Source organism: Sinohyriopsis cumingii, unplaced genomic scaffold (assembly GCF_028554795.1).
Source record: "Sinohyriopsis cumingii isolate HCF-2022 unplaced genomic scaffold, ASM2855479v2 utg000400l, whole genome shotgun sequence".
In the NCBI taxonomy this organism is placed as follows: domain Eukaryota; kingdom Metazoa; phylum Mollusca; class Bivalvia; order Unionida; family Unionidae; genus Sinohyriopsis; species Sinohyriopsis cumingii.
Window position 1 is genome coordinate 1,015,001 of NW_028315895.1, and position 21,463 is coordinate 1,036,463.

The 21,463-nt window shown below is 35.3% G+C and overlaps 1 protein-coding gene across 1 annotated transcript in view; it reads right to left on the minus strand.

Annotated features, from left to right (window-relative positions):
* Window positions 1-21,463, minus strand: part of LOC149774190 (carbohydrate sulfotransferase 15-like) — a 70,183-nt gene that overhangs the window by 19,824 nt on the left and 28,896 nt on the right. Inside the window, exon 2 of the mRNA XM_089945707.1 lies at window positions 859-1,069. Coding sequence (XP_089801833.1) covers window positions 859-1,069 — 211 coding nt within the window. The remainder of the gene's footprint in view (window positions 1-858; window positions 1,070-21,463) is intronic.

The window sequence follows — 21,463 nt, forward strand, 5'->3', positions numbered from 1 at the left end:
ATTTCGAATGCGAGTCAGGCACGCTAACCACTGCGCCACAGGGGCAATGGTCTATGTTTAAAGCGCGCTTGTTGTTGTTGTTAGCTAGAATTAAAGTGGTGTGCGTCCACTAGGGACATTTACCACTGGTTAATGGTGTCATCGACACCTATTTAATTGCTCCTGGGGGAAGGAATTAGAGCGACATCCCCCAGGCTTTAATGTACCCATAGGGCACTATTTAATTAAGCCTTCAGGTTGTAGGACTAATTAGTCCTTAACAATCTGACTGAATGGCTGTTACATGAGAGGGAATAGTACCACACAGCTCATGTTACTAGAAGGTTCAAATGCATTGAGAAGCCCAGGTGTCAACCCAAGCAGTATGTGACGCCCGCTACGATTGGTCGGCAGCGATGACGTCACATTAGGACACCTGGTCGTGTGGCAGGTGGATATCGTTCCACATTCTGCCACCGCGCGCGCGTGTGTGTGTTATTTAGATTTTTACGTAGCTTTAACAGTTTTCCAGTCATATCACTACTATGCCTACAGTGATGTCTAACACTCAGGCATCATATCGCAGACATTTAGCATCATGTCCCAGCAAGTCATATTATAGTGACACCAGGCCGACCAGTCCTAACACTAACCACTTAATGCTGACCGCCAAGCGATGCAGCTGCCAGTGCCATTTTTATAAGTCTTTTGTATGACTTGGTCAAGGTTCGAACCCGTGACCTCCCGCTTTTTGAGGCAAACGCTCTAACTACTTAGGCAAGACGTCACGTTTCACTTCAGTATATGTTTTAGGTTCTAGGTGACATAAAACGGCAATGCAAAACACTGTCAAGATCTGGCTATGAAAAGCGTACTCACGAAATCGACGACCGTCGAAGAAAGAGGATTCTTTCGGATGAAGGGCAACTATTTCAGGATGGTACGTCAGCCTGTTCCATAAATCTGTACTTCCGCACTTGGGAAATCCAGCTATTAAAAAGTAGGGTAGGCACCGAACAGACTTTGTTAAGCGACTTGTGTTGCCGTAGAAACAAGGGTTCTTAAAATTGGGCAAGAACTTGAACGGACCCTGTAAAGAAAATGAAACAAAAATGTTCGTGGTGTTTAAATGGAAATAGATATTGAATCAGAATAGTTGTAGTTCAATAGATTAACTTATGAAAATAAATGCATGACCATGAGAGGGAATAGTACCACACAGCTCATTATTCCTACAAACAAAGTCATATGGACAGCATTCTTTTGCATACCAGGGCCCAGCAACGTGGAATGAATTGCCCACTGAACTTAGACAAAAATAACACAGTGATCAAATTCAACAGGGTTCTCAAAACACACTTATTTCGACTGCAAGAACAAACTTAAAGACCTAATAATGTTTCTTACCTGAAATATTCTCAGCATGTTTTTTCATTTTTTAATGTTTTTCTTATTTCATGGTGTTTGTTTTTGTAATAATATCATTATATGTTATTTATCTTATAGGTGTTGTCTAATGTTGTAAAGCGCTTAGAGCTTCTAAAGATTAGGCGCTATACAAAGTCCTCATTATTATTATTATTATTATTATTATTATGAAATACAGGATGTAGTGTGGAATGGTGAAAATCTCACTACAATAAAATCCCCACGGCCATACTTGGAGATCTGACAGTCGCCGATACAAATGAATGTTTTGGTGACCCTTGGAATTCATTATCAGTTTATTTTTAGTAGCCTATGATGAAGTGAAGCATTTCGCGTTTGTGAGTGTTAATGTTATCGTTACAGTGTTCGCTTGCTCTCCCGTTTGTTTGTACCCCTGTCAAGGATATAAAAATGTACAAAAATTAGTCATTTCATTCGATATTTTATCATCTATAACATGATTGTTACCAGTTGGCGATATGTTTTGTTGGACGTGTATCATTTTCACAAATTAAATCTGCACGTACAACTATTAACATCTGATTTGCTTAAAATTAGGCTGGCAAAGGTACACTCCCGCATCAACACAACCAATAGAAGCATGCTGCATTGCCCCCCCCCCCCTTTTAAAACTTGTAACTCATCAAAGTACAACATTTACAACACCTAAAATTGGTATGTGACACTTCAGAATGCAGTTTCGTTTGTATCACCTAATTGTAAGATCCACTGGTTGCTTCACAATGGACGGAATTGGTCTTTTAGTTGGCCCCCCCCCCCAGCAGACTGCACGTAGGCAGTGTAACGAACTGTATTACAAATGAACTCACGCACGCGCACACACGCACACATAAATACATACATACATACATACATACATACATACTCTTATATAAGTGCTCATATGCACTTCATTTTAAAGTAAAATCTGAAAAACCGTTATTTGCTACACCAATAGGTGTTATGATAAGTGTGCAATATATTAAAACACGATATGGGGTTATAGAGTAGATATAAAAAAAAGTCCTATTAAAAACCTTGTCCTGTAGTGACCTTACCTCCCATTTTTAAGAAAGAATTTGCGTCTTCCTAATTCCTCTGTTTTGTCAATGAATTAACATGTATTTAATTACTCACAAGGAAACTACGAAACAAATACATGTATGGAGAAACAATATATAGAGTAGATAATATGAATTCCGTTTAAACATTTAAAAAATCAAGCTACAGTAACACAAATGTATCCTTTGAAAAACTCTTATTTGCTGAGTGAGGAGGAATATGAATATATATATATATATATATATATATATATATATATATATATATATATATATATATATATATATATATATATATATATATATATATATATATAGATAGATAGATATATATAGTGTGTATGTGTGTGTGTGTGTGTATTCTTACTACATTTCGATTATAAATAATTCTTGCATGAACTTATAGCACTAAGAACATGCACTCAAAAAACTTTAAGTGTATCAGTGATTATAGCTCAAATAACACAACAATTGTCATCGTGCCACGTTCGAGAAATTTAAATCGAACGAACTCGTGCGTGGGAAATGTAAGACTATCAGTACTTCATAGAATAATTTACATAGCTACCGTTTTGTTTTGATTTGTTTTGATTTATACCATGTTCCGATATTCGAAATACACAAGATTGACGTAGTTGACCTTAATGTGATCATTCAAAGGGACTTTTGGTAACATGTTCCGATGTTAAAAATAGACAATCAAATTGGTGCTACCGCACTCATTCCTAGGTAAATACACGTTTGTACAGAAATAAGACAGCTCGTGAAATGGCGCCTGTGTCCATCAAACTGTGTCTGTATATGTGTGTGTGTGTGCGCGCGAGATTTGGATTTTTAACGTAGCTTTCAAAATTTTTCAGTCATATCGCTACGATGTCTGCAGTGTGTCAGTTTATAGTAATGTCTAGCACTGGGGCATCATGTAACAGACATGTAGCATGATATCCCACCCAGTTACATTATCCTGACCCAGGCCGACCAGCCCCAACACTAACCTCTTAATGCTGAGCGCCAAACGAGGTATCTGTTAGTACCATCTTATACGTTTTTGGTATTACTTTGGTATTCCATGATCCGATGTTCAAAATAGACAAACATGACATAATCTATATCACATCGCTCGTTCCACGGAACATATTTTCAGCATGTGATGATGTAAAAAATACGCAATCATGACTTTTTCAGCATGTGATGATGTTAGAAAATACACAATCATGACTTAGTCGGCATAAAAGAAAACAGTTAGTGGTGTGGGGACGGGTCTAAAAGGGGAATAACAATAACACGTGGTTGTTAAGTGTTATTCTCATTTGACCTTCGAAAGGTTTCTTTTCTATCGTTCTTCCATGAAAACGGTTATTCTATTTATGAAACCGATGGGATTGCGTCCTTTGGAAGGATTTAATTAACTAATATAACATTTTTCTAAAAATATATAAAACTATATAAATAATATATTCCAGTAAACTGTATAGTTTATGTCGTTGATCAAAAGACATTCTAATAATACAGAAGATTATTATATTCTAAGAAGGAAAATCTAAAATAAAAGCTAAATAATTAGGTTACGAAACAGTTACTTGTCCTTAAATGATTGGGATGGTAGTATAGCAATTGAAAAAGTTATGTTTCCTTTTAAGTTGTTCTTCCATTTTGGCATTAGAAGAGAATGATACATTTTGTTTATTATTAGTAAGTCCGTATTCGGTTATTGGACTTGCTCAGTCTACTGAGACTGTCAGACATTCAAACTCTTTAGAATGAAACGGGAACTGAAAAAAGGTCGGATAACCGAAAACAGAAAAAAAAACAAATAATACCCAAGAGAAAAGAAAACAGTATCATAAATTTGTCAGACGTCTATGATATTTTATCTTTAAACTTTACAAAGCAATTTATTTGGATTTTCTCCTTTTTTTGTATTTCGCTTAGATACGGATGGTTGGTTTTAACGTCATGATGGATTAAGACCATTCAACATATGTTAAATCATTATTGCAATGAGGCAAACTAAATAATATGAGTACTACACACGACACGCCATTCACTTGACATATTTCCAATTAGGCTTAAAAGTGACAGCCTGGTTAATAAAACAAGTCATTGACTTAAATTATAGGTTGTAGTGACCTTGGATTTTTTTATGCTGGGGATTTGACCTTGAATCAGTGAGATACTGTCAAGATAGATAAAGAATTTAAAGTTTCAATGTCCTCAATGGTTCGAGTTATATCTTTGCATGGAAATATGTCACTGATATATACCATTCCGTGGTCTTGACCTTGAGGCTCTGGTATGTGATACATAGTCTAGATATTATAAGTAACTGGTTACAAATGTCATTAGAATATCCAAAGAAGTTTAAGAGGTATCCTTCGGACGAGGATGCAAGTCAAAGTTACTTTTTCCCCTTGTTGGGGCCTTCACCTTGAGATAATGACATGGCTATGATGGGTGAGGTACCATCTAAAATCCGTATGTATTTGAGTACATTTTCATTAATTCACAACAGGTCCCAAAGTAATACACCTGCCAAAGATACAGGTCACATAATTAGTTCCCTTTCTGTGACCTTAACCTTGAGGTATCTGACATAGATATGATACACGACACACCGTATGGTATGGTTATATGTATATAGTAGATATTATAAAATCCGTTTTAACATTATAAATTATTATTGCATGAAATCAGTCCTAAGAACCTTAAGTCCTGAAATATATCAGAACACGAGCATGCAATCAAAATGCTGTAAGTGTATCTTTGACTATAACTCAAAATAACACTACAAGTTTCATCGTATGGGAGAAACCGAAGTGATTATTTGTACTACTCAAACGTTGTAGCTTACTCTGACAAAATTCTGCCCCTCTCCACTATTTAATCTCCTCCTACCTTTTCATACTGTGTCTACCTGTTTACTTTACTTCAATGTAGCACTACCGATGTGTGACACGTTCGAGAAATTTAAATTGAACTCGTGCGTGGGAAATGCAAGACTAGCAGTATTTCATAGAATAATATACTTAGCTATCGTTTTGTTTTGATTTGTTTTGATTTATACCATGTTCATATGTTCAAAATACACAAAATTGACGTAGTTGACCTTAATGTCATCGTTCCAAGGGACGTTTGGTAACATGTTCCGATATTAAAAATATACAATCAAATTGGTGCTACCGCACTCATTCCAAGGTACATACATATTTGTACCGAAATAAGACAGTTCGTGAAATGGCGCCTGTGTCCATCAAACTGTGTGTGTGTGTGTGTGAGTGATATAGATTTTTAACGTAGCTTTAACAATTTTTCAGTCATATCGCTACGATGTCTGCAGTGTGGCAGTTTATAGTGATGTACAGCACTGGGGCATCATGTCGCAGACATGTAGCATGATGTCCCACCCAGTTACATTACCCTGACACCAGGCCTACCAGTGCTGACACTAACCTCTTAATGCTGAGCGCCAAGCGAGGTACCAGTTAGCACCATTTTATAAGTCTTTGGTATGACTCTGCCGAGGATCGAATTCACGACCTCCAGCATCCGAGGCGGATGCTCTAATTACTAGGCCACTGGAGCAGTGTGCCCAATAAAGGGGTTACACTATGAAACGCTGGCACTAAATGCTATTCTTTTCTTAACCTTCGAAATGTTTTATTAATCCTTCTTCCAAAATAACTTTTTTTTCTTGATCTTTAATCTTGATGACGCGTCAGTGGCTAGTATTTATGGTTTATTTCAGCACAGAGAGTACTGTTTTAGGGATTGGCCATGATTATGGGATTTTGGTTTAATATTATTTTATTAACGGTATTAAATAGAAATATATTCCGATGTATAAAAAAAAATCCCAATCGTGACAGTCGAGCTCACACAAATCATTCCATGGTTTATTTTTGGAAACATGATCCGATGTTCAAAATTGACAAACATGACGCAATCTACCACACATCGCTCGTTCCACGGAACATATTTTTAGCATGTGATGATGTTAAAAATACACAATCATGACTTAGTCGGCATAAACAAAACCAGTGGTTTGGGGACGGATCTAAAAGGGGAATAACAATAACACGTGGTTGTTAAATGTTATTCTCATTTGACCTTCGAAAGGTTTCTTTTCTATCGTTCTTCCATGAGAACTGTTATTCTATTTATGAATCCGATGGGATTGCGTCTTTTGGAAGGGTTTAATTAACTAATATAAAATATTAAAAAATATATATATAAAACTATATAAATAATATATTTAAGTAAACTATATTGTTTATGTCGTTGATCAAAAGGACATTCTAAGAATACAGAAGAATATTATATTCTAGGAAGGCATGTCAAAAATTAAAGTTTCATAATTAGGTTACGAAACATTTACTTGTCATCAAATGCTTGGGATGGTAGTATAGCAATTTATGAAAAAAGTTATGTTTCCATTTAAGTTATTCTTTCATTTTGGTATTAGAAGAGAATGATACATTTTTATTATTGGCAAGTCCGTATTCAGTTATTGGACTTGCTCAGTCTACCGAGACTGTCCGACATTCCAACTCTTTAGAATGAAGCGGAAACTGTAAAAAAGGTCGGATAACCGAAAACAGAAAAAACCAAATAGTACCCAAGAGAAAAGAAAACAGTATCATAAATTTGTCAGACGTCTATGATATTTTATGTTTAAACTATACAAAGTAATTTATTTGGATTTTCTCCTTTTTATGTCTTTCGCTTAGATATTGGTGGTTGGTTTTAACGTCATGATGAATTAAGACCATCCAACATTTGTTAATTTTTGCAATTAGACAAACTAAATAATAGGAGTACTACACACGACACGCCATTCCCTATTTCCAACTAGGTTAAAAGTGACAGCCTGGTTAATAAAACAAGTCCTTGACTTAAATTATAGGTTGTATGGACCTTGATTAATTTAAGGCTGGGGATTTGACCTTGAATCAGTGAGATACTGTCAAGATATATATATATATATATATATATATATATATATATATATATATATATATATATATATATATATATATATATATATATATATATATATATATCCATTCCGTGGTCTTGACCTTGAGGCTCTGGTATGTGATACATTGTCTAGCTATTATAAGTAACTGGTTACAAATGTCATTAAAATATCTAAAGTGGTTTAAAAGGTATCCTTCTGACAAGGATGCAAGTCAAAGTTACTATTTCCCCTTGTTGGGGCCTTCACCTTGAGAGAATGACATGGCTATGATTGGTGAGATACCATCTAAAATCCGTATATATCTGAGTACATTTTCATTAATTCACAACTGGTCCAAAAGTAATACACCTGCCAAAGATACAGGTCACATAATTAGTCCCTATATGTGATCTTAACCTTGAGGCATCTTTCATGTTACACGACACACCGTTTTGTCAAGATATATGTAGAGTAGATATTATGAATTACGTTTTAACATTAAGAAAATCAAGCTACAGTAATATAAATGTTTACTTTGAATAATTTTCCTTTTGGTGTGTGAGGTGGAAGATGAGAGTATATATATATATATATATATATATATATATATATATATATATATATATATATATATATATATATATATATATATATATATATAAACGAGTATGTATATTCTTTCTACATTTCGATTATAAAATAATTCTTGCAAGAAATTATAGTACTAAGAACGTTAAGTCTTGAACTATATCAGAACGAGCATGCTGTAAGTGTATCGTTGACTATAGCTGAAAATAACACTACAATTTTCATCGTATTGGAGAAACCAGTGATTATTTGTACTACTCAAACGTTGTAGCTTGCTCTGACAAAATTCTGCCCCTCCCCACTATACCCCCTCCTCCTCCCTTTTCATGATGTGTCTACCTGTCCGCTTCATTTCAATGTAGCACTACCGATGTGTGCCACGTTCGAGAAATTTAAATCGAACTCGCGGGTTTGAAATGCAAGACTAGCAGTATTTCATAGAATAATATACTTAGCTACCTTTTTTGTTTCGATTTGTTTTGATGTATACCATGTTCCGATGTTCAAGATAGACAAGATTGACGTAGCTGACCTTAGTGTGATCGTTCCAAGGGACTTTTGGTAACATGTTCCGATGTTAAAAATAGACAATCAAATTAGTGCTACCGCACTCATTCATAGGTACATAAATGTTTGTACCGGAATAAGTCAGCTCGTGAAATGACACATTTGTCCAACAACGTGTGTGTGTGTGCGTGTTATTTGGATTTTTCACGTAGCTTTAACAATTTTTCAGTCATATCGCTACAATGTCTGCGGTGTGTCAGTTTATAGTAATGTCTAGCACTGGGGCATCATGTCGCAGAAATGTATCATGATGTCCCACCCAGTTACATTATCCTGGCACCAGGCCGACCAGTCCTAACACTAACATCTTAATGCTGAGAGCCAAGCGAGGTACCTGTTAGCACCATTTTATAAGTCTTTGGTAATACTCGGCCGAGGATCGAACTCAGGACCTCCAGCATCCGAGGCGGACGCTCTAACCACTAGGCCACTGGAGCAGTGTGTCCAATAAAGGGGTTACACTATGAAACGCCGGCACTAAATGTTATTCTTTTCTTAACCTTCGGAATTTTTTATTTACCCTTCTTCCAAAATAACTTTCTTTTTTCTTGATCTATAATGCCGATGAGGCGTCAGTAGCCAATATTTATGGCATTATTTCAGCACAGAGTGTACCATTTTAGGGATTGGCCATGATTATGGGATTTTTGTTTAATATTATTTTATTAACGGTATTTAAATAGAAATATATTCCGATGTAAAACAAATTCCCAATTGTGACTTAGTCGAGCTCACACAACTCGTTCCATGGTTATTTTTGGAAACATGATCGGATGTTCAAAATAGACAAACATGACGTAATCTATATCACATCGCTCGTTCCACGAAACATATTTTTAGCATGTGATGATGTTAAAATTACACAGTCATGACTTAGTCGGCACAAAAGAAAACAGTTAGTGATGTGGGGACGGGTGTAAAAGGGGATAAACAATATAACGTGGTTGTTAAATGTTATTCTCATTTGACCTTCGAAAGGTTTCTTTTCTATCGTTCTTCCATGAAAACGGTTATTCTATTTATGAATCCGATGGGATTGCGTCTTTTGGAAGGGTATAATTAACTAATAAAAAATATTTAAAAAATGTATAAAACTATATAAATAATATATTCAAGTAAACTGTATTGTTTATGTCGTTGATCAAAAGGACATTGTAAGAATACAGAAGAATATAATATTCTAGGAAGGAATGTCAAAAATTAAAGTTACATAATTAGGTTACGAAAAATTTACTTGTCATCAAATGATTGGGATGGTAATATACAATTTATGAAAAAAAGTTATGTTTCCATTTAAGTTATTCTTTCATTTTGGTATTAGAAGAGAATGATACATTTTTTATTATTGGGAAGTCCGTATTCGGTTATTGGACTTGCTCAGTCTTCTGAGACTGTCCGACATTCCAACTCTTTAGAATGAAACGGGAACTGAAAAAAGGTCAGATAACCGAAAACAGAAAAAACAAATAGTACCCACGAGAAAAGAAAACAGTATCATAAATTTGTCAGAAGTCTATGATATTTTATGTTTAAACTATACAAAGCAATTTATTTGGATTTTCTCCTATTTTTTGTCTTTCGCTTAGATACGGGTGGTTGGTTTTAACGTCATGATGAATTAAGACCATCCAACATTTGTTAAGTAATTATTGCAATGAGGCAAACTAAATAATAGGAGTACTACACACGATACGCCATTCACTTGACATATTTCCAACTAGGCTTAATAGTGACAGCCTGGTTAATAAAACAAGTCATTGACTTTAATTATAGTTTGTAGTGACCTTGACTTGTTTTTAGGCAAGGTATTTGACCTTGAATCAATGAGATACTGTCAACAAGATAGATAAAGAATTTAAAGTTTCAATGTTTTAAATCGTTCGAGTTATATCCTTGCATGGAAATATGTCACTGATATATATATATATATATATATATATATATATATATATATATATATATATATATATATATATATATATATATATATATATATATATATATATATATATATTACCATTCAATGGTCTTGACATTTAGGCTCTGGGATGTGATACAATGTCTAGCTATTATAAGTAACTGGTTAGAAATGTCATTAAAATATCCAAAGTGGTTTAAGAGGTATCCTTCGGACAAGGATGCAAGTCAAAGTTACTTTTTCCCCTTGTTGGGGCTTTCACCTTGAGAGAATGAATGGCTATGATTGGTGAGATACCATCTAAAATCCGTATGTATTTGAGTACATTTTCATTAATTCACAACAGGTCCAAAAGTAATACACCTGCCAAAGATACAGGTCACATAATTAGTTCCCTTTATGTGACCTTAACCTTGAGGCATATGGTATGGATATGGTACGCGACACACTGTATGGTCAAGATATATGCTTGGGCAATGTTTCGCTATGGCCAGGACTAGTAAATGCTAACGGAATGATGAATAGAAAACAGCTTAACATGTCTGACTTAAGGCACATGTATAAATATAAATGATATCTGCACTAAAACTGTTTGATAAAGACTAAATGTTCCTAAAATCCTATTTTTTTAAGGTGGATAATGTATTATCAAATGGTATTGATTACTGAGAATTTATACCGGTGATATTACAGGATGCTCTCATTGTGTCTAATGTGTCTAGTGTCGTTTCGTTAACTCCATGTTTGTCAAATCAAGGAAATCTGGGTTTTGCATTTCGATTATACAAGCGTGCCAAGCGCCAAGTGGTACATTGTCGTTAACGACTGAGCAGTCCTTTCATAATAACTGAAGAGCGAGTTTTTAAATTTTCGAATAAAATCGCCTACTATTATCCACAACAAAATAATGTGTGATCTTGACAAGGAATGGAACTCTATGGATTGAATTGAAATTCAGGTTTTGATTCACTGACTTTGAATAGCCTTGTGTTACAGACTGTTCATTTAGTTTTAATCACACATGAAAAACAGACGAAACATAAATAGTTGATTGTCTCTAGAGAAGATAGAAAATGAGTAGACAAAGGGTGATAAAAATTAAGCGAAATGGAAGTAGGTAAATGAAAGGAGATACAGACATCTATTAGAAGGAGAGAAACAAACATAGTCTGTTATTGAAGGATTAGCTTATGCGTCAGTGGGGCGTTTACCTGGTAGCCTCACCATATAATTTGTGAACATCACGTAGTCCATATCAACGTATAATATGGAGGGATATATTTTATCTTTGCACCATTGTCACGATTACACATATCAATTCAAAATAATTTAATATGGCTCCATTCATTTATTCATCCCAAGGAAACGCGATACAAACGTTTATATTTGTTTCTACTACAAATGTGTGTGAGTTTTTTAAATAAATAAAAAATCTCGTTGAATATTATAATTACAATTTAGTTTTAAAGTATTTTATATTAAAAAAAGGTAAGATACATTAAATGATGATGAAATCTAATTGAAGTCACCAACATAACGTAATTGTTGTTGTTGTTGTTATAGGGTTTAACGCCATTTTTCAGCACAAGATAGGCTATACATGGCGGCCAGTATTAATGTTGGAGGAAGAACCCGGGAAAACCCCGGAAAGAACCACCGACCCACGAGAAGCTACTGGCAAGCTTTCTCACATATCCACATTGGCCGAGCCCGAGACTCGAACCTACGCAGACAGAGGTGAGATGGCAGTGATCCGTGACGGAGAGCGCTTTAGACCACTCGGCCACTCGGGGCCCCCATAACGTAATTGTAAGCAAGACAAATGTTACAAATGCATAACGGTATCGTGCAAAAGTTTAATTTATAACTTCTCAAGGTATTCACAGGTCACAAATAGTCATCAGATCAGATCGATTTGAAAATAGGTCTGACTTGTTAAAATTAATTTTAGCACTTCTAGTGGCTTTTCTAAATCAAGGATATAATATTACTGACATTACATGTCATTTTTCGACAATTATCGTTCCAAAGACCTATAAAAATGGTACTAACAGCTGCCTAGCTTGGCGCTTAGCATTAAGAAGTTAGTGTTAGGACTGGTCGACCTGGTGTCAGGATAATGGTGTGGTGGGACACACACACATACACACATTTAGATCAATGTCATGGAGGCCTATATAACCCATATTTAGTTCGAATAATGATAATTATGTTGCAAAACTGCTATAAGGGGGAGATAAATATTAAAGATTTAAACGAGACCGCTCTATCTTTGTTTTTTTAATCATGGATGACATGTAACAAGCTACAGATGAATGATGATAAAACTGGGGCCATTCTGATCACAACACAAAGACTTTCTCATTCACACCCTTTACCTCAAACAATCAATATCAGCAACACCAACATTAAATTCACACAATCAGTACGAAACCTAGGTGTTACTCTGGACAGTACTGTCACATTGCACCAACATGTCAGGAACATATACAAGGCTGCATATCTTGAGCTGAGACGTACCAGCTCAGTTCGCAAATATCTTTCAGTTGATGCCACTAAAACACTTGTATGTTCATTAGTACTTTCAAGACTGGACTATTGTAACTCAATTCTGTCTGGTTCATCTCAATATCTGCTACAGAAACTTCAAAAGGTTCAAAACACAGCTGCTCGGATCATACTTAGAGTACCACGATCAGAGCACACCTCCCCGCTGCTCTGTACCCTACACTGGCTATCCATTCGATTAAGAATCAAGCACAAAATTTGTTCTCTGTGCTACGTTTCACTGTCGGACTCTAGTCCAACATACCTATCCGACCTCACCCATGTGTACACAACAGGAAGATACTTACGCCCCTCTTCTGACAATCGTATACTCATTATTCCAAATATGAAAACAAAGTCATATGGACAGCGTTCTTTTGCATACCATGGCCCAGCAACGTGGAATGAATTGCCCACTGAACTTAGACACAAAGACACAGTGATCACATTCAAGAGGGCTGTCAAAGCTCACTTTTTCGACTGCAAGAACAAACTTAAGACCTAATAATGTTTCCTACTTTAAATATTCTAAGCATGTTTTTTTTTAATGTTTTCTAATTTCATGGTGTTTGTCTTTGTAATCATATCATTATATGTTTTTATCTTATAGTGTTGTATAATGTTGTAAAGCGCTTAGAGCTTCTAAAGATTAGGCGCTATACAAAGTCCTCATTATTATTATTATTATTATTATTATTATTACTATTATTATTATTATTATTATTATTTTGAATTAGTGTATACGAGCGCGTAAGCTCGAATTTGATCACATCCGTTTTCTCTAATGAAATATTGTCAATGAATATTGTTCTTACTTGCACAGCTACATTCTCAAAGAATAGAATGATAGATGTTTCAGGCATCAACAAGACCCACTATGCCGCCTAGCCAACAAATTGTGGTGTGGGCGCTAGCATTGTCAATGTTCGTGCGTTTGTCCGTTCGTATGTGTGGATTTCTGAACGTTTTAGTTTGCGTTCGTTCGTTATTAATAAACACAAATGTCCTTGAAATTTACAAAACAGCTTCTACAAATTTTCAGTATTAGGCAAAGTAAATATGATGTGTCTAAAATATACCTTGCTGATCTGAAAAAAAAGAACAGTATATACATAGACATGTTATACTGAACACATATTTTATTTAAAATTAAAACAAAATTGTTTCTTTCGAAACGAGCACGACTCTTTGTAATAAGAAATACGTTCTTTTAAAGGGCAACTTTTGTAAGAAATCAATTTAGGTGTGACGTATTATTTCCAGTGATGCACGTACGAAAAATATGCAAACAATATGTAGAAAATTAGTCAATACTATCCCTACTGTAGATGTTAACAATGACACCATCTATGACAATTATCTTTACAAATCTACGTGTCCTTCTTTAGAAACCTTAACATTAATGTTCTTGTTTACAGGCGTTTACATTAGTATTAGACTTTTTAAAGGACGTTGATGATAAAGCATCGGGAAATTTGTTGAAAATAATAACCGATATGAAGAAGGGATTTTCATAATGCTTCTGCCCATGAACTTTCAGCACAGCGCATGCTCAACATATCTTTTTTTTTATACCAAAGAACCTGACGAGCACGTACCATACCATCATGGTTTTCGTTAAGGGAGAATTTACTTGAAAGATTTATTCTTGACACCGCTATAAACTACCACACTGCAGACATCGTAGCGACTTGACTGGAAAATTGTTAAAGCAACTTTAACAATCCAAATCACACATACACACACACATTCTGATGATACGATGACGTAATATTTCATTACATATGAACATTTTCAATAGCTAATTAAGACATGCCTCCCGCGTTCGTAGTAGTATTCAAACCTATATTTTTACGTTTTAATATTATTTTGGTTTGAATAACTGTAGGAAATATGTCCAGAAATGTTTTACAGTAGGGAGATATGCTTTTGCAGTTTCACTTACATAACATTTCGGCAAAGCTCCTTCAATCAGTAACTGCTATCAATGAAATGTTTTACCAGATGCTCGTATGGCAAATCTCTACGAAGTCACACGAGAATTTGAAAACGATGTAAAATGACTGTTACTAGTCTTTGCTCTTAAAATAAGTAACAGAAAGAGTGAAAGAGTGAAAAGCAACAAGCTTTGTAAAATTCAACAAGTAATCTATTTCCAACGAATAAAAGGTGAAACTTAAAAAGGAAAACTTACGGTATTTCGAAATAAATCCCAAATTTATCATAGAACTACAGATATAAGTCCTAATAATAATAGTTCTGAATAAACGTTATTTGAAATCCAAATAACATCCAACGCTGAAGGTGTTGATGTGCCTGTGACGGCCTGTATCGTGTTGTTGTACCAACAAACTTGTGTTGAAACGCAGCAATATAATTCCAGGTTTGAATAAACTATAAAACTCATTGAATATCTCTATCCAAGGATATTATTTATGAGCACTTTGTATTTCCAGAAATAAAATCATATACTTAAATAATTTGAATAAATAAATTCCAGCCTAAATGAACTTTCTGACACAATGATAATACAAATTTGATTCTGCCAGATCTTAAAGCACGAATGAATAATCACAGTAATAAGACTATATAGTTTTCCGCTTGACCTCAAGTCACAATTAACATTTCAAAAAATACCTAATGGAAAATAGACTTCTAGAAAGTTCTTAATGTTTACAAAATATAACCTGGACTATGTCACTTACACCAGGTAAACTGTCGAGGAGTTCCAATAATCAAGACCCAGGCCCCAAATCAATATGGTTTGATCAAGTCTAAGAAACAAACAACTTTTCTAGCTCTGGAGTTTTTAAATTCTAAAATGTCAACATTTTTGACAGTTTAGTACCTTGTGACAATTACAAATTAACATATAAATGAATTTGTGCTACTCATTTTGATTCCAAATCTATTAATATCTACGTAATTTTGTATTTTCGACGGTAACCCTTAGATCTCAGAACCGTTTCAAATTGTACCTTATGTACATGCACGTGATATTCTCTTCATATTTATTTATTTGTAGATTAGCAGTTATATTTAGACCTTCTGGGGACAACCTACACCAAAACCAACAAGATAGTGAAGATTGTGGCCATAATTGTGAATTTTAAGATGCGAGTTTATCTTACCTGTACAAAGAAGATGAGAGCTATTTCGCTTCGGTGTCAATGCTGAATTTGGTGTCTGCACATATTAAATAAAGGTCGTCTGTAAAACCTCAGTACATTAGTTCTTTTTGTCTTATCGTTTTGGAGTGGATTTGATGCTTCGTCGACTTTGTTTCATTTTATGCTGTTAGTTTTTTCTCTCTCTCATGCACCGATCATTCAACTAATCGATGTTTCAACGAGAACCCCACCCTTATAACAAAATAAGGTCATTATGACTTATATGTTACGTGCATACTATCGTGCCTAGAATCACGACACGTGATAAGGCTATGTATCTTGTTAGGTACAAAGCTCGATTATCAAAATCATGTCACTGTCACCCATTCTTTACGCTTTACTTACCTATATTAAATTTTGTATTTGAAGTTCATTTCTCAGGCACTGTCTATGCTAGAAGAATCAAACTGAATAGTGTCGAAGTATGAAACCCTTGAAATAAAATGTCACTATGGCCCTTTTATTGGCTCAGTTCGGTTTTGCGTTTTGCTCAGTTTTGTTTTGTTTTGCATGCTTATTACATGCTATCCTACAAAGAATCACTTATTTCGGCGATCCGATGCAATTACTATACCTTTATTGCAAGGAGAGGTCTCTTGGATCGAGAATTGAATTGTTTTAAAAAAATTATGTGTTGTAAGTTCATTAAAGTTAGAGTCTTGAGAATTGCATGCAACACATCATATTACACCATTTTCAGCCCAAAATGGTAACTGTAACCTACATATGATACTTCACTAACCATGTTAAAGTAATTGCTCTTAGCTTTGAGCCACACAGAGCTAGCATGTTTTTATACATACTTACTAACATAAAAGTCTAGCTCTTCCCAGTGCAGTTGGGAGTAGAAATACATATTTTTTGTATGTAAATGTTGTTGTTGTTGTAGGGTTTAACGCCATTTTTCAGCCCAAGATAGGCTATACATGGCGGCCAGTATAAATGGTGGAGGAAGAACCAAGGAAAACCACCGACACACGAGAAGCTACTGGCAAGTTACTCACGTACCTACATTGGCCGAGCCCGAGACTCGAACCCATACAGACAGAGGTGAGATGGCAGTGATCCGTAACGGTAAGCGCTTTAGACCACTCGGCCACTCGGGGCTTGTTTCTGTATGTAGTAAACATTCCAAATTAGGACTGTACATTGATAGTTTACTCTTAAAAGGACAACTGTATATTGTACGGGATGAATTTCATGTGAGACTTTGGCTGTAGTGGCAAATCAAGGTAATGACAGATGACTGATGCGTGTATGTTTCTAACGGTGGTTTCACAGGTTCTTTCTCCTTGGTCTGAGATTTCCACCTGGTAAAATCTGGCTTCTGTGAGTGGGGTGTGAGAAAGGGTAGTAGCTTCTAAAGCAGGTTTTCTGAGCAGTGATTTAGAAAAAGAAAGAAAGATTACGCTATGTAACTCTACTTCCATACCTCAGAAATGGAATTCTTTTTTATTTATTTGTTTATGTCTTTATGCCCTTCCACATGGAATAATATCTCGTTGGCAATATAACTTTTGCCCCGAATGATAATTAATGTTTAACAAGGTATATAATCGGTTATTACATTTTGTCATATGTTAAATATTTTAAAATATACATATTCTTTTAAAAACGGCCTCATCAATAATCACATGACTCATTAATAGAAACGTATTCAAATTTAGTGAGCAGTATCAAAGAAGCATTGTTTTATTTTCATGAATCAATCTAACTATTGCGATTTGAAAACAGGCTGAATTATAAAAACCAAGCAAACAAAGACTATAAAATAATATCGTTAACGACCGTTTCCGCAGCGTTAGTTTGTACATGCGCAATTAGATCATCGTAATCTTCCGTTAGAAAATCAATAAAGTATAATATTCAAAATTTACTAGTCGATCAGTGCAATGCAATTAAAATCCGTCTATATTGTTAGAATAGATCGATACCTCCTTTAGATATAATGTTCAGCGCTGAGTGATAGTATGACTTTGCTATACATAAAAAGTATGCAACCTCATTTCTTTCTCGATATAAATTTTCGCCCTTTTGCAAAAATAATAATTTTATCGGTGTTTAGTTTCGTGCATTCGTGGAGGGTAGTGAAGAGAGTAAACACTCTTACGTAATAGTTGATGGCTTAGGTCGATTAACCCCTAATTATTAAAGTTACTGATTCGCCAAAGATTACAGATAATAGGCAACTCAAAAAGTAAAAAAAAAAAAAAGAAGAAAACTCCCCTGGGTTCCTTTGTGTGTAAAATGGGTAGCATCATGCTCTAACTACATCATTACCTCACCTGAAAAAGTCTGCAATTTTGATGGTCGCTTTGGCCAGTTATAACAAGCAGAATATAATATTTTCAATAAAGACGAATTGTAATTTACACATGAAATAGCAATAAGATATATTTAAATCAGTTCACAGCCAAAATACAGCATTTATGACTCAAGTGAGTACTACCAAATTACTGTATGTATTCACTTATAAGTTGAGTCAAAACTGTAAACAATAAAGATAGTGATCTTCAGTAGAATAATGAGCCTGCAGATTAGGGTCTCTGATGTTTGTTGTAATGAATATTCCTAACAAACTGCACAGATCCAGATCTGACGGCGCATTAGTCTGTTCATTTGGCAGTTGGACTAGTCTTATAAGCGAGTACAGACGTATTCTTAATTCTGCGTATTTTCTTCTCACCTCAATTCAACTTTATCCTCGTGACAATAAAATGTATATAATTCTAAGACTGATATATTACAACCAACATGACCCAATAAAACAAGAGACCCGTGTGCGCCTAAGATTGCTCACGTGGCGAGCAAAATGTAAGAACATTTGTCTAAGAAATCTTCGTCAGTATGATTCCTTGATAGACATTTCTTCTAATGCTCTTTATTGCATATGTTATGAAGAAACCTTTTCTCTAGTTTTGTTAATTATGCGTCTTTATTTGATTGAGATCAGCACCTTACAATGCTAAGATGCTTTCTATTAAAGTTGGTCATGTTCTGTGAACGTTTGTTTTGCAGATAAAGCTGCTAAATTTGTTTTTAAAAAATCACTAAAGGTCTCAATATTTCAGAGTGCATCAGCAGATTTTGTATACATTTGTAAGACTTTTATGGAAGGGTACTTCCTGTCAAAGTCTTTTTAGCGGTTTTAATATAACGTTGATTAGAAGTTTTTTCTATTTAACTTTTTGAAAGCTGAATCATTATTTTCAAATTTGAAAACCCTTCATGTCAAAATATATTATGACGAATTTGGTCAAATGCTGTTGTTGAGGTGCCATATTTTTTGTAAAACTACTTAAATACGTGGACATTCTTGCTTTAGTGCTTATTCATTTAATTTTTTATGGATGACATGGGGGATTCGATACTGATGTTTAATCAGTCTTTACGCATAACGTACCCAGATTGAAACTATTTTGTGTTTTCAGGTACGTGCCATCGCATTCGTCTTAGAGAAATCATATCTAAATTTTATAAATTTTAATTACTTCAGATTCCATTCAAAAAATATATATATAAAATATACGGAAAGCGTAAAGAGGGCATGACGCCCCCCCCCCCCCATGCATTTGTATTTTGTTCCGAGTCTGGGGTGGTGGTAAGAGAAAAAAATCGAATGATGCTACATACAAATGGAGATATACGTGGTATCCCTACGCCATCAAACTAGTTCATTCTCTCGACTCGGAATACAAAACACAACCGCAGTGTTGTGTTTAATTTGTCCAAAAGTCTTAAAAACCGGTCTAACACAAGAATATTTTTTTCTTCTCATATTATGGAAATTGATCAAATTCGATTACTGAACCCGTTACGTGAGAGATTATCGTAATCATGCAAATGAAGCTGAGAATATGTCACGAGATTCTGTTCAAAACGCTTAGTAAATATTAGCTTTAGTTTCAGACTGCTTACTATACTAACTCCGCAACTAACTCTCCCGCCAGTGACTGACTGACCACCACCCCACACCCCCCTAACAAAACACAACAATTCTGCGGGCGCCAATGCGCTTTGCGGCCTTGAACATTCAGGACCATCCTAATCTGCCATTCTTCATGGTTTTGTAATGTCAAAACTGTTTATTTATGGCAGGGTTTATTTTTATTTTAGAACTCTTGTATGTGATTACCTTTAGTCGGGGAAGACATGTTCTGTAGGGTGTAAAAACAGCTAATACTTCGCCAGTATCACAGTAAACCGTTTGACTCAAGGTTTGGTCTGTAAACATAAAATGTAACACAACTTTCAGATTGTCGCTATTTACCCAAGATGAACGTATTTGGTGTTCGAAATGGGGACACATTTAAATTCCATTAGAAGAAATATCACAGTTGATATTCGTAATCCTGCTTACCGCTTTAGCTGTAGCTGTATTACAGATATTCGGGGGGGGGGGGGGGGCGAATGGCCGAATGGTCTAAAGTGCTCACCGTTACAGATCACTGCCATCTCACCTCTGTCTGCGTGAGTTCGAGTCTCAGCCTCGGCTAACGTTGGTACGTGAGAAAGCCTGCCAGTAGCTTCTCGTGGGTCGGTGGTTCTTCCCGGGGTTTTCCATGGTTCTTCCTCCACCAATTATACTGGCCGCCATGTATAGCCTATCTCGTGCTGAAAAATTGCGTTAATCCCTACAACAACAACAACAACAGGTATTCCGAACTGAGTGGTGTTGAAGCCGGTAACAATAATACCACAATGACATATGACTCATTTCAATTTGTTAAAAGTCAACGCAAATTGCATAATTCATTCCAGTCATGTTACTTGAACAAAATAGAAATTTTCACCGTTCATGAATATATCACAGAGATATAAACCTGTGTATGGCGAGAAAAATATGAAATCTAATTGCTGAAGAAAATGTTTTTGGTCGAAATGAAGTAAATAAATGTGCAATATTGGACGCGTTTCTTGGTTACATATGCCTTTTTCTAAAAGGTCGCGAATAATCAAAGGATGAACGATGTGAGCAAACAAGCCAGTACAAGCATGCGTTGTGGCCGACTACTTTTGTTCGTTAAGGTTCATAATATCAATCGTGTCCATTACACTATATATCGTGGTCACATGACTCGTAATTAGCACGCTAAAACTATACACCGCTCTAGTGGCCTAGTGGTTAGAGCGTCCGCCTCGGGAGCGGGAGGTCGTGGTTCGAACCCCGGCCGAGTCATATCAAAGACTTACAAAACTGGTACTAACAGCTGCCTCGCTAGACGCTCAGCATTAAGAGGTTAGTGTT